Genomic DNA, 13,701 nt, shown 5'->3' on the forward strand with positions numbered 1-13,701 from the left:
AATTGACCTATATGCTGATGTTGTAACGTTAATAATTGAACCCCATTCAGAAATTCAACTTCAGTATAGGATCAAAGTACTTCTGACTTTTTTTAACAAATTTAAGGTCTACTCTGTATTAGAAATGAATCTAACGAAAACCACCATCCTTCCCCTTAGATCTTGGAACCCGGATAGTTCCACAATAATCGAAGCTTGTAGAGTTGTACCGAAGGTGAACATCTTAGGTATCGAATGGACAACCAATGGGGTATCAAGAGATAATTGGGTACAATTAAATATGATGGTCAACAAACAGATCTTAAAATGGCGTCATTTATCTCTAAAAAACGCATTGATTTAAACAATTTGAGAATTGTTTCTCTTGTATGATCTCCATTCCTTCTCTAGCAGAATCTGCAATGATGCAAGAAGATGCATGGTTTAAGGGTCTCTTCCATAAAAATTATATTCCTGCTTTAAAGTGTCCAAAGTATAAATTAGGCGATGGGCTCCGCCTTTTACCTAGTATAATTCCAAAATGTTACAAAAAGGTTGTGGAGGAATTAGGTGTATACCCGTTGAGAGACTGGAGGGTGAATTTCACGTCCTCTAAATATTATGAATGGATCCAAATGGGAACACCCTCAACTAACCGGGATTTGGAAGTTTTTTCGCCGCTTCTAGCGTCAATTCAGAGAATTTTATTGAAAGGAAGGCCTACTTATAATTCAGATTCAACAATTAATATAATTCACGAAAATAGTACTAAAATGCCTTTTTTTAATAAGTTTGGGAATCCGTTTTTATTAGAGAAGACTGCTCTCCATCATAAAATTTTAAGTTATCATGACTTAAGTCTGGAATCTATCTTTTGGGGTGGGAGATTCCGTCTTCCTCTTGAGAGGTCTCTTAAATATTTTACTCCTTCAAAACCATGGTTTTTAAAAATGAGCTTTTGCCAAAATTCATCGGTGGAAGTGAAGTCTGTGTCAGATAAATATATGGTACTACTCGATCTTCCTCCTTCATGGGAACGAAGAATTCTCCGATCAATTTCTGGAATTTCAGACGGGACCAAATTTACGGCACAATTTCAAATTTCCACTGACAATATCAAATTTTATTATCCGTGCAAAGACTGCGGTTTTATGTTCAACTCTACTCGAATGCATGAGGACTACACGCTTTTGCTGATTGCCCAGTTTTGAGAGTAGTCAAATATTTTATCCAATTCAACGTTTGTGTGACGGAAGATATTTCTTCTAACTTAATAAAGGCAAATATATTATTAGGAGCTTATAAGAGAAATAAAAATACTTTTCCTGTTCACAAAGCCGTGGAGTTTGCTTTATTAAATCATTGATTGCTAAAAAATTACCTATTGACTCTCCATTACAAGTGGAAGAATTTAGAGCTATAATGATAACCGCAGCTGCTCGACATTCAGCACTTTATATCAAAATTCCTCTGTCATCATCTTGGTTGTTGCCATGATATGATAGTGAACTTATCATATAGAATAATGAAATGGGCATGGGTCGGTTAATGTAATAGATATCATCATGAACTGTGGTGATTCATTTAAAGAATATGCAAAATCCTTTATTCCTCTATTTTTTTAAATTATTGCATTCGGTTCATTTGTTCGAAAACATATACAACAACTTTCTGAACAGATTAACATTTGTATATCCCAATTTTGATGACTCACCAATATCTGCTCAATTAATCCATATCAAATCCCTTTATCAACTTGAGTGGATAAGATTAGTTATATATGCCCAACAAACTATCGAGTCCATCCCCTCAAAAATTTTTTAATATATGTTTAGAGGAAATTGTAATATCCTATTCTCTGTAATGTGAAACATTTTCTAATAATGGTAAATCTGTTCATTATTTTTCTGTCTTTAATCCCAAAATAGGGGATAAATTTTTAATGTCATGAAGAATTTTTTATCTTTTAAAAATGAAAACTAATTGTGTGAGAATCAATGAATATTTTTTTTTTTTTTTTTTTTTGATCAAAAAAAAATAAATATATATATCTATTTTTATTCTCACACAATTAATTTTATTATACACTGAAGAAATATCTATCATTTATGTAATAATTAAAATAATTAAATCAACTTTGTCGGGAGGAGTAAGAAAATATGAAATGGAAAGGAAAAAAATAATGAAAAGGAAAGGAAAAAAATATGAAATAAGAAAAATCAATTGGTGTCGATACTTAGGGTTGTTGAAATTGTTGAAAAAGAACGAATTTGATTGGTTGAAAGAGATTATATAAAAAGGAATAAAACACGTTGGTACCCTTGCATCTTCTAAACAACTTTTCCTCAGTAATTGTACTAATCATCAGCAAAGCAACTTCCCCTAACTGCACTCTTACGTGCATCATCATCATGCCAAAGAAAACGGGCCTTTTTTCATGGGTTTTTAACAAGGAAGGTACTGATGTGTGGAATTATGATTTGGAAAATAAAAGTTTATCCTGCCGTTTTTGAAGGTTCTTGTGCCTATCTTGTTCTTTATGGCAAGTAATCCGCCACTACTAAATGTACTATCATATCAGCAACTTAAAAGTAATCAAAAAACACAAGATTCAAGGAGATGAAGGAGAACTCAACCCCACAATACCACCTCGTATTGTATCGAAGAAAAACAGGTGAAGATCGTTTCTTAGTTGGGGAACAAATTTGGATAGAATTGATTCACATTACATATGATGCCCATGTATTACATAGAGATGCAGATATGGTTCAACAAAAGTTCCCTCTAACGAAAAACGAACGAACTAACTAATTTCGAATGTGAAGAAGATGTTTTAGAATTCTGCCACTCCCCTGAGCATCAAAAAAACTTTCTAATATCCCAAATACACCCTATGCATCAGATTGTTCAGGGAAGTCCTGGTCCAAAAGTCCCTTTAAACTCTACGACCACCGCATTTCTATGTACCAAGTACCTCTATTAATATTCTATGATGCACCTTCGCCGACGGGCTATGAATAATCCATCCGTTAAAATTGGATAAGAGCAATACTTCATTAGTCCAATAGTTGATAACGTATAATACCTATTATATGTTTAAATATTTAAATTTCTATTTAACGTCGATACATCACATAAACATTGCACAAAAAGTGCAAAGTACTTGCGTATAAGTTTAATCCGTGGGCCGGGGATGGCGCGCTTAGTGCTTAGAAATGCGAGGGGGGGGGGGGTAGAATTTAAACGACCTTGAGATCCAGCACTTCATCCTTACAATCTGAGAGCAGGGATATATTTTTAGATATTGCAAGGATTTCTGGATGGTCTGGGAAGCAGTGGCACAAAATTTAACCTAACTCGGACCCAGGAGCTCATCTGCAAAACCCTTTGATCCAGGTGTTATCTAAATTAATCGGAGGGGTCCATGATGCTTACAAAATCGGCGGTGGTAGAGTTCAAACTACCTTGAGGCCCCATATTCAACTGTACAAGCTGAGGGCCAGGGTATTTTTTTAATATTAAAATGGTTGTTTGATGCATAGAGAATCTGTGTAGATATAATTTGACCTACTTTGGGGCCCAGCCGTTCACCTGCACAACCTAGGGTTCGGGATGTGTTATAGCATAATATAAAAGGGTCATAAACACTTAGAAGCGTGGAGGTGGTGGAGGTTTAACCCATTTGGGTCCAGCGCTTTACATATACAACCTGTGGGCTGGGGATATTAAATGGGGTATTTCATGGCAAGTTTAATTCAATAATTTTATCGTCCAAACATAATATATATTGCAACGAAATTGCACATGATAATAATGTATTTCAATGGGATTACTCACATTTATATTGCTTGAAGTAATGTTGCTTCACGAAGATATTAACCACAGCAATTTTGTCTAACAATGATATTGTACAGGACAATTTTACCACGCAACGGTTTTTACCACAATCATTTTACAGTGAACCACAACTGTTTATGAATTTATGATTTATGAATATAAAATATATTTCTGCTAAAAAACACTCAATTATTTACCTATATGATATATATATCATACGAGTTTGATAATAAATAAATAAAATATTTTGGTACATGGATTACTGAATATCAAATCAGAAACACTATTTTCTACCCTGGAATGAATTAGAAAAGGCAGATCAAATCCAAACACAAGAAGTGAGACATGAATTACTTATAGTGAAGTCATCTATAGATGAAAACAGGTTCATCAAGAGACGCTCTTTTACAATACAAGAAAAATATGATGAACTACGAAGGAACTGACCATCTCATAACTATATTACGGATATTCCGTCAAAAAATGTATTGCTTCGATGTGGTTTAATAAGAAGTCCTTCCTCCATACTCACTAATAAAGACAATCCGCAATTAAAAGTTAGATATGAAAGGATTAAAAGGAAATCTTATTTAAAAAAATTAGCTCTTTCTTGGACAAAATTAAATCATACTTGATCATATATTTTGGAGCACTCTTTCAAGTTTCACCTCCAAAAATTGAAATTTTCCAACAAAATTTTTCACCGATCGATTCAAAATTCCATGATTGATTACTTAAATCACAAATAAAGATTTTCAATGGACGATCAGCCTCTATTTCTGTGTTCATGATTCATCACTTTTTAACAAGAAATAATTCTTCTCTTCTACAATTGTTATTCAATAGAAGAATTATTTATCATTTATTTTAAAAGTTTTAATAATGAGGTTGCGTAGCTTGTGTCCATCCATATCTTAAGTAAGTCATGTGTTGGGATGACTGATGAGTACGTTAATGTCTAGAGTGCCCATTAATAAAAACAAATAAACTTTTAAAAAACCAGAGTTTATATATATTTCAAATCTTAACATATACAGAAAATCCATATGAATTATGACATCCATTAGAGATCAATAAAAAAACATAAACATTGTCTACAAACGCACGCCTTCAATTTTTCATTAACACGACTACATTATTATTTTTTAAATCAAAATATGTTTATGATATACATCATGAAGCACTATATACCTTGCACCCAGTGACTTGTTGTCCCGGGCTTTACAGATTGAGGAAGGTATTTTTTTTATTCACCTCATTTTAAGTTAGTACCAAACTTCAAAAGACAGCTGTCAAAGTTTCATGACAATTTGTTCTTTAGTTTGAGAGGCATTGCTCTAAATGTGACCCAACCTTTTTTTATTTCCAAAACCAAGGGGAAAAAAAAACAATTTTGTGTTTTAATTTTACACTGCTTCTCGATGGGAAAAAATAATGTTCAACCTAAGCAATTACTTGATAATTGTTATGAGGGCTCCATTGGATATACAGGGAATAAAAATAATCATAATAGTTCAAAAACAGACAATTTTGAACGAAAAAAATGAGTTTGCTTTGTGTAGGCTCAGGACTTTTCAGCTCATGTGTTAGATATAAAGTTATATTACAGTATTGATAATTTTGGAGCTAAGCCCATCAAAATGATGAAAACTATCAATGCTTGCCCCTAGTCATCACGTCTATATATTTGGCCTAATCAAGGTTAATAGAAATAAAAGGTTAGACCATCATGTAATCGGTCTTGCTAGAATTTTCAATCTGATGTATTGGACCGACTGCTGGGCAAGACAGGCAGATTTTGACGAACCACATAACTACTCATAGTCGATGACATCACTATTGCTATAATTTTCAATTTAATATATCATATCTACTACTGGGAAAGAAAAACAGATTTTGACAAAACATGCAACCACTCATCTGCTATGACGTCAATATTAAAAGCGTGCTAGAAGTCAAATATCAGTCGTAGTCACGTTATGGTATAACCTTGTATTTCTATTAACCTTGGCCTATATGAGATGATTTTCAAACCTTTCTTTCAAACAAATAGATCGAGTAAGATGAAAAAAGTGCCAGGCTAACTCACGTATTATGTAATAAATATTTATGAAATTGCATCATCTTAACCAAGACATAAAATGATTACATATCCAACTACAATCTACGCACAATTATTATAACGCAGACAGAATCATGTACCTGTACGCAAGATATAATGTAGTTGTTTTTTGTCTGGGGGCTTAAAACATAATTTATTATGTGTAAGGGGATAATTAATGCAGTAATTACATACATAAATTAGTTATATATTGAATTCTACCTCTTCACATAATTATATTGATTTATACACATTGCCTTGTTAGGCTTGGAAATACAGTTATATTACGTACATACAGCATAAAAGTTCACAACCACAAGTTTCTTCCTCATTCAATGGAATGACGAACAGTTTGTTATTCGTTTGAGAATTCTTGGAACTCCCAATAGTTGAAGTAGATTCCATTTTCATTCATTAGTATGGATACGGAATTTATTTGGAGTTCATAGATAGACAAAGTAGTTTATCAGGTATTATTAGCAATGAGGGCATTGCCCTCCTTCAATTGGTCACTTATTAAAGGTGATTCGACAGGTTTTCATGTGTATTTCTTTTGATTAATGTTTTTTTTTTCGCATATTGGAACCAAAAAGCAAAATACCTACTTAGACAGAGTCATAATGGGGGCAAGAGCGTTCTTGACATGTATAAGTTTTTTACGACAAAACAATTGAGAGTGGTGCCATCTCGTGGCAAGATAATAAAACTATCCGAATGATAATATTGTTATTTTGGGTCTAACAAAATAATTGCAGCACTTTGGTTAGTGCTTAAAGGGATAGATTTTGTAATTCAGCTGAAAGACGATGCTCATTCCTCTAAATAAAGGAGGAACATCTCCATAGTTACAAGGCCGTTCTGAACATTGTGGGCATGTTAAAAAAGAAACAGAAAAAGGACATGGTCATTCTGAAAATTTAAATAATGTTTTGGAACACAAGCAGTCTAGCTGTCATTTATCATTAGAAGAAGCTGTGATGAGAGAGGAAGGAGATAAGGATATAAACAAGGACATTGGTCAGACTGACTCTGATATCAAGCCTCCATTCTACATTGAATCCAACAAGGACTTATAATTATAACTACGCAACAAATCTTCCAGATATAACTATGCCTTTTATGAGTAAACACAAATATACAATCAAGTTTTGATTATATATAATTCAATGTTGTAAAAAAGGAGCTTCACTCCTCACGAATTAAATAATAATGACAACAGCATAGGAAAATAATATTCATTCTTCAGTTTGTCAACTCAAAAACAAAACAAAAAAAACCGGCGAGCTAAAAAATACATTCAATTTTCATTATGAAATTACTAGCGGTACTACTCGGGATTGCCCAGAGTAATTGAGTGTCGACTCAAAGACACATTTTGCTTTAATAATGTAGAAGAAAACTCCCCAACAAATCCTCAGTGTTCATGAGCTTTTTGAAGAGCACACTCATACGTAACTACGCAACACGTATATCAATTCATATTTTTTATCTCCTAAAAAAGGAAAGAATAATAATAAAAATTAAAAATAAATAAAATGTGATGAGTACTTTAGTCTCTAGAGTGCTCAGTAACAAAAACAAAATACTACAAACAGAAAAAATACTCTTCTTACAAATCCATACGTCTGCAATATTTCATTAGTAAGCCTTCATTGTTATTTCTTAGAATCAAAATATACATGTAATATACTTCAGGGGGCACTATTTCCAGTACACTTCGAGATTGTTTTTCATGCAAAAGAGAGACAGACAAACATTGGTTTATTAATATAGATTTGGTCAAGTTCAAAAATGTACTTGGAGCGTAAGAAAAATAAATTAAAAGGAATACCCTTTTTTTATTAATTTATGTTGCGCCCCAAATTACATACTGTCACACCTCCTTACGGATATATATATACTTTTTTTGGTTTGCAGTCATGCCCCATTACATCTTTATGAGTATATATATGTACAAGTTATATCTTGTACACTGTCTTGTTTTTAAAGATTCATTAAATACCATCCCGTTACATATTTTATTTCATAGATAAAATTTATTAAAGTATTACTGTACAAAAAATCTTGAATCTTAACGAAAGGAATTAATTTACAGTGGCTTAATAACCACGAAGATCAGGGCTCTCCTAAATATTTTAAGTGTGTGGGACCCAATATCTTTTGGTTCCCAAAAAATCCTTTGTTATAATTTTTTTTTTAATTGGATTGAATCTCAAAATCACATTATGAATGGGGGCCATAGAACCATCGTGTCGAATGTGATAAAACCAAAATAATGGATTGTATTGAAGAAGAATAAAACATACAACCCATAGAACTTATTGTGGAGTTACAATACTTGTTATTTTATCTGTGAATGAATAAAATAGCAAATGGATTTGTAGAAACTTTTAGAGGGAGAGTTCCGTCATTGTCAAACACTGGATTCGCTCAGATCCTTGATTGTTAGCACTATGACTTATTCCTTGAGATTTGAGTTGTGTTATTAAATGACTAGAAAGGGGGTTTTAAATCTTGAAAATTTAAGATAATGTTACAACTTATTTCTCAAAATTAACTCTGCAATTCACAAATCTTTTTCAATCACTCAAACCAACCACCTCCAGCTTCAACCACATACCCAAACCTGGCACAGACCTTGATGAGGCACTCCTTGTCTATGCTTGAGACTGCCTAGAAAATGAAAGCCAACCAGGAGTTGCACGTTTATTAAACTCACTCTCCGAGTCACCCACACAAAGAAGTCTAAGTAAATTTTATCATCAGATCTGGGATCCGAACAGGTTTCAGATACTCGAATTTGTACGGATCTTACAAAAGATTCGAGGGATTTTACAGATCTATAAAACCTTATAGTATTGCATAATAAAGATACGACAGGCCTTGTATCCGGATTTGAAATACCCGGGCATAGGTAATTTCTTATTGTCCAAGATCTGGGAGCTTTGGGTACAATTCAAGACAAGTATCCATCTAATTTTGGTTTCAGATATGAATCCGAAGGTTCAAATACCCGAAATTTACTCGAATATGTATGTCAAAAGGTACGAACCAACCAGCAACCAACAAAACAGTCCTAATTTTAGTCACAATGGTATAGTATATATAACGTGTCAACGTAAAAGCAGACTGGGATAAAGAAAAATATATTGTAATAAAATGGTTTTTATTTTTCAAGCTATTTTACTTCGTAAGAAAGGATCATATGATTATTTTTTAAAGGCCATTATGCACATATATATCAGCTAAATATTATTTGTAAGTATAAGTTTATTATAGGTAAGACTATGAGCCTTTTCATGATGCTCCTCATTTAAAATTTAAGACCTTAGAAGAGGTGTTTATTTTAATCAAAGCCAATATATTTCTATATTTAGCATATATATTGAATTATGGGCACACGTATTACAACAGTTCAAAACGAAGATCATAAAACAGACTGCTGAAATTAACAAAGGTCTCAATTCAGGTGTAATATATATCTCACTTCCGTCTTCTCCTCGCATTCTTAAGAAATGCCATCTCTGCAAATGAATAGTATTCAATTCAGGATTACAATCTCCTTTAGTTGTCGTGATTAAAACAAATTCTAACATCAAACAAAATACATACAAAATACTATACAGTTGCAATAAAAGTATGCGTAATAAAATATCTCAACAACTTCTAAAAGTATATTGATGTTGGATGGTGATGATCAGAATTCATCCTACATAGATTGTTAATATATAGATAAACCAACAGTGTTGTTGTCTGACGATACAAAAATATATTAGCAAGCCATATTACATGTGTAATATAATATGTACTAGTTTTTTCGTAAATATATTAAATTGAATTGATTTAAATCTATGGGCAAACAGGCTGTGAGGCTACGAGTATCTAATATATTGTGCTCTGATGTTTTCTTTGAAGCTTATAATAATTCTACAAAATTAAAAAAAAATTTAGTGACACTTAATATTAAATGGCCCTAGGAAACATTACCAAAAGCCATTTTGTAAGACGGAAATTAATGCCCAACTAATTATTGCAATTCTTAGCTAATAATTATCATTTTATTTTTTTAAATCAGAGTAACATTGGAGCATGAATCACCGTCAAATATAGTTATTATATTTATCTATTTGGTTAAGTGGTCATTCGGCAAAAGGGCTATTGGCAAAGTGTCTGTGGACGATATTAAATATGATAGGAAAAGCAAGATTTGAAATCCTGTCTTATTCGCAGTAGCTATAGATAGAGAAGGGATTTACGTAAAGAAAAAAGGAATTTTACCGAGTAGAAAAGGAAAACCTGTTGTTGCGTTTCCTCATTTTTGCTCATTATTAAATACTTTGTCTTGGTCAAAATTAATACAAACACAAGGTTATAACATAATGTGTATACGGCTGATGTTTTAATTTCACCACGCTTTTAATATTGACGTCATAGTAGATGAGTGGTTGCGTGTTATGTCAAAATTGGTTTCCCTGCCCAGTAGTAGGTACGATACATTAAATTGAAAATTCTAGAAATAGTGACGTCATAGACTATAAGTGGTTGTGTGTTTTGTCAAAATCTACCTGTCTTACACAGCAGTCGGTACTATATATACATACATCAGGTTGAAAATTCTAGAAATAGTGACGTCATAGACTATAAGTGGTTGTGTGTTTTGTCAAAATCTACCTGTCTTACACAGCAGTCGGTACTATATATACATACATCAGGTTGAAAATTCTAGCAAGCCCGTTTATATGATGGTCTACCCATGTAATTCTATTAACCTTGATCTGGAAAGAAATTCACTCTCTGAAGTAAGTATTTTCGCTTATGTTTGGTGTAACGTATTTTACAAATGCATAATAAAATATGGTGGCCAGAAGATTCGCCAAAGGAATTTTAGCCACGGGAGTTTTCCCAATGGAAATTTCCCCCTAATATAAATATTATAGGATAAATGTACCTTCCTGCTAATTTTTTCGCCCTTAAAATAGGTCTTCCTTCTCCTTACTCAAGCATGTAGAGCAAACATAGTCAATAAATTAACCTGATACGTTCCCGTATTTATTGTGTGGTAAATCTATCAGAATGTTACTTCACCAACATGAAAAATTCAATGTATTTTCATGTCAGCTATTAATTTTTTCATTTTTTTAACTTTTATCAGTATTGATGCATAATAAATGTTTTGATCACCCTGACATTTTGAAAAATCCTCGGTAGAAGAGCAGCATAGGTGTCATGACATTTTATTAAATCAGCTGCTAGCAGTCGTGAGATGAAAGAAATAATCAAAAATCTCACCCTGTATATTCAAAGGACATATAGGCTGGAATTACTCCTATGTCGATCTTCAATTCTACTCCGAGTCCAACGAGTTTAGTTATTGATCGATTTGGGCTCCAAACATAACTTTAACTCTTAAAAATGACTCATGGATACCTAAAAAATGGGCATAAAATTTTCGGACTTAACAAAGAAAACACGTTTTCTTTTTCGTTCAAAATTGTCTTTTTTTTAAATAATTTATTTCTTATTTCCTTTATGGAGCGGAGACCCCAGAACACTTTTCAAGCCATGGCTTAGCTCAACAGTAATTTTCCCCATAAATAAGCATTGTAAAATTAAAACACAAAATTGTTTTTGATATATGTTATTGGGAATAACAAAAGTAGCGTCACGCTTAGAGCAATAACTCACAAACTAAAGAACAGTTTGTCATGAAATGTGGACAGCTGTCTTTTGAAGTAAAAAGTTATAGCCTACTTTGATTCTAAACCATGAACCTTTGTTCTTAATATCTTTCCTCATATTATATAATAGAGATTGTTCTGTGTAATTGCATGTGGTGAAGTAATTGCGAGTGGTTATATTAATGCTTTTCAAGTAAGATATGAAAGGGCCTAAAAATATAGGAGCAGTGTCATTCAAATACGCTTCAATCAATATTTAAAAAAATCATAATATTCTTTTCATAGGTGACTCAAGAGAGTTCTAAGGAAACAATGAAATAATAAGATAAAGTAATAATGCTTTACGACGACATTTTGAAACAGAAACAAAAAACACAAAACAATATAGAACAAAATTAAAACAATTTTTGTAATATCCAAATTTATTGTATGAGTTGAGACACCCAATAATAGTTACTATAGTTTAAAGACTTTATTAGATTTATGAGAAGGTTGATTTATTCCCAAAATGGTCCCTTTGTATATAATCGATAAATTATAGATTATATTTTCATTGTGACGATGAATTTTTGCTTCTTTAAGTGCAATTTGTGGGGCCTTCAAAGGATTAATCAAAATAACTTCAAGATGTAATTGAAGGATAATTCGTCGAAAAATACAAATGTAATCCCGATCTAATTTCCAAAAAAATCATTCTAGGTAGTGTGTGTACTAACGGGACACATATGTACTTGCAACGTATCAAATACTCACATTTGTATAATATGGAGTCTGAAAATTTAAACAAACAAAACAATTTTTCCCTTAATCTATATTAATAAAGCAATGTTAATTTTTAACATATGTATATATGAATCTTTGAACCCAATGAAAGTGCTTTTGATCTTAGACATAAGACTGTAGTTAATGCGTCTTATTCAATTATTCTTGGAAATTGTTCAGCTTAACAGGAGATATTTCTGATTCAACCGATCAACGTTCAGAACACTGATTAGAAGAAAAGAACCAGAAACATTGACAGCTGAGAACAAAAGGAGCGGTTTTTTTTTTGTATTAGTGAGATAATGCTGTGTTGAATTGCTGTACGATCAGCTCCTTTTTCAATTGTACATACACCAAAAACAGTTCCAGAAATAATTCATAATACCTTTGATTTTTAAATATTCGCTACATCATTAATATATACTCAAAATAGTATAAACTAGTGTTGATACTCGGTCCAAAATTGATTTTTTTTAAAGTTCGGTCTTAAGTGATTTTTGTAGAGCGATTTGGACTGATTTTTTGGTCCAGACCGCGGTCTCAGACTGTGGACCGGGGGTTTTCCGGTCTCACTTTATGGATGGATTTTTTTTGGCCTCAATTTATGGACCAATGTTTTTCTGTCTTACCTGATGGGCCAAAGAAGAAAACAAAACCATGCTAATCCTCATTAGAGAATAAAGTTGACCCCTTCCTTACATGGAAACTAAGAATCTATACATCCATAAATATCAATGAATATATTCAAGGTTTGAAAGTATAAAAGGATTCAGATAAAAACCCCTGGTTGTGAAATATGAAATAAAGATATATTAATTATAAACTGCTACAATATCAAATTATAACCATATAAATAAAATATATGACTCATTTAAATTTAAATGTGCCTTTGATTTGACAATTGCTAATGTCTAAGATCCTTCTTACTTCATTAAGATCGGAAGAAGTGGACTTCTATGTTCTCCAAGAGTTATGACCAAAAGGAGATAGAGGAAATTGAAGGAAGATACTTTTAACTTGATTATCCATCTCGAATCAGAATTCCATATTCCACGAGCGATGACGTGATTGAAATTCATCCGAGCTGTCTCTGTTTAAACTTCGTATGATGTCATTGTACTTCAAAATACATATAATCTCATATAATGAACATCGATGTGCGTCACATAAATTGTTGCTTCAAATCAAGATAGTAAAGTTGTGCATTAAGAAAGATTTATATATATATATATACTGTGTAATATTTTCTTCCCTAACTTTGCAGTTAGTGTATGACGTAATTGTTTTTACAACTAATGATTTTTATAGAGTTTTTTTATTGACATTATATATTTCATCATAATT

General features: G+C 32.2%; 1 protein-coding gene across 1 annotated transcript in view; it reads right to left on the reverse strand.

Moving 5' to 3' along the window:
• Positions 1–13,451, reverse strand: part of LOC121123727 (fructose-1,6-bisphosphatase 1) — a 33,000-nt gene extending 19,549 nt beyond the window's left edge. The window contains exon 1 of the mRNA XM_040718850.2: positions 13,285–13,451. Coding sequence (XP_040574784.1) covers positions 13,285–13,436 — 152 coding nt within the window. The 5' untranslated portion in view covers positions 13,437–13,451. The remainder of the gene's footprint in view (positions 1–13,284) is intronic.
• Positions 13,452–13,701: the final 250 nt, after the last annotated feature.

The sequence above is a fragment of the Lepeophtheirus salmonis genome, chromosome 8 (genome assembly GCF_016086655.4).
Source record: "Lepeophtheirus salmonis chromosome 8, UVic_Lsal_1.4, whole genome shotgun sequence".
NCBI classification, from domain to species: domain Eukaryota; kingdom Metazoa; phylum Arthropoda; class Copepoda; order Siphonostomatoida; family Caligidae; genus Lepeophtheirus; species Lepeophtheirus salmonis.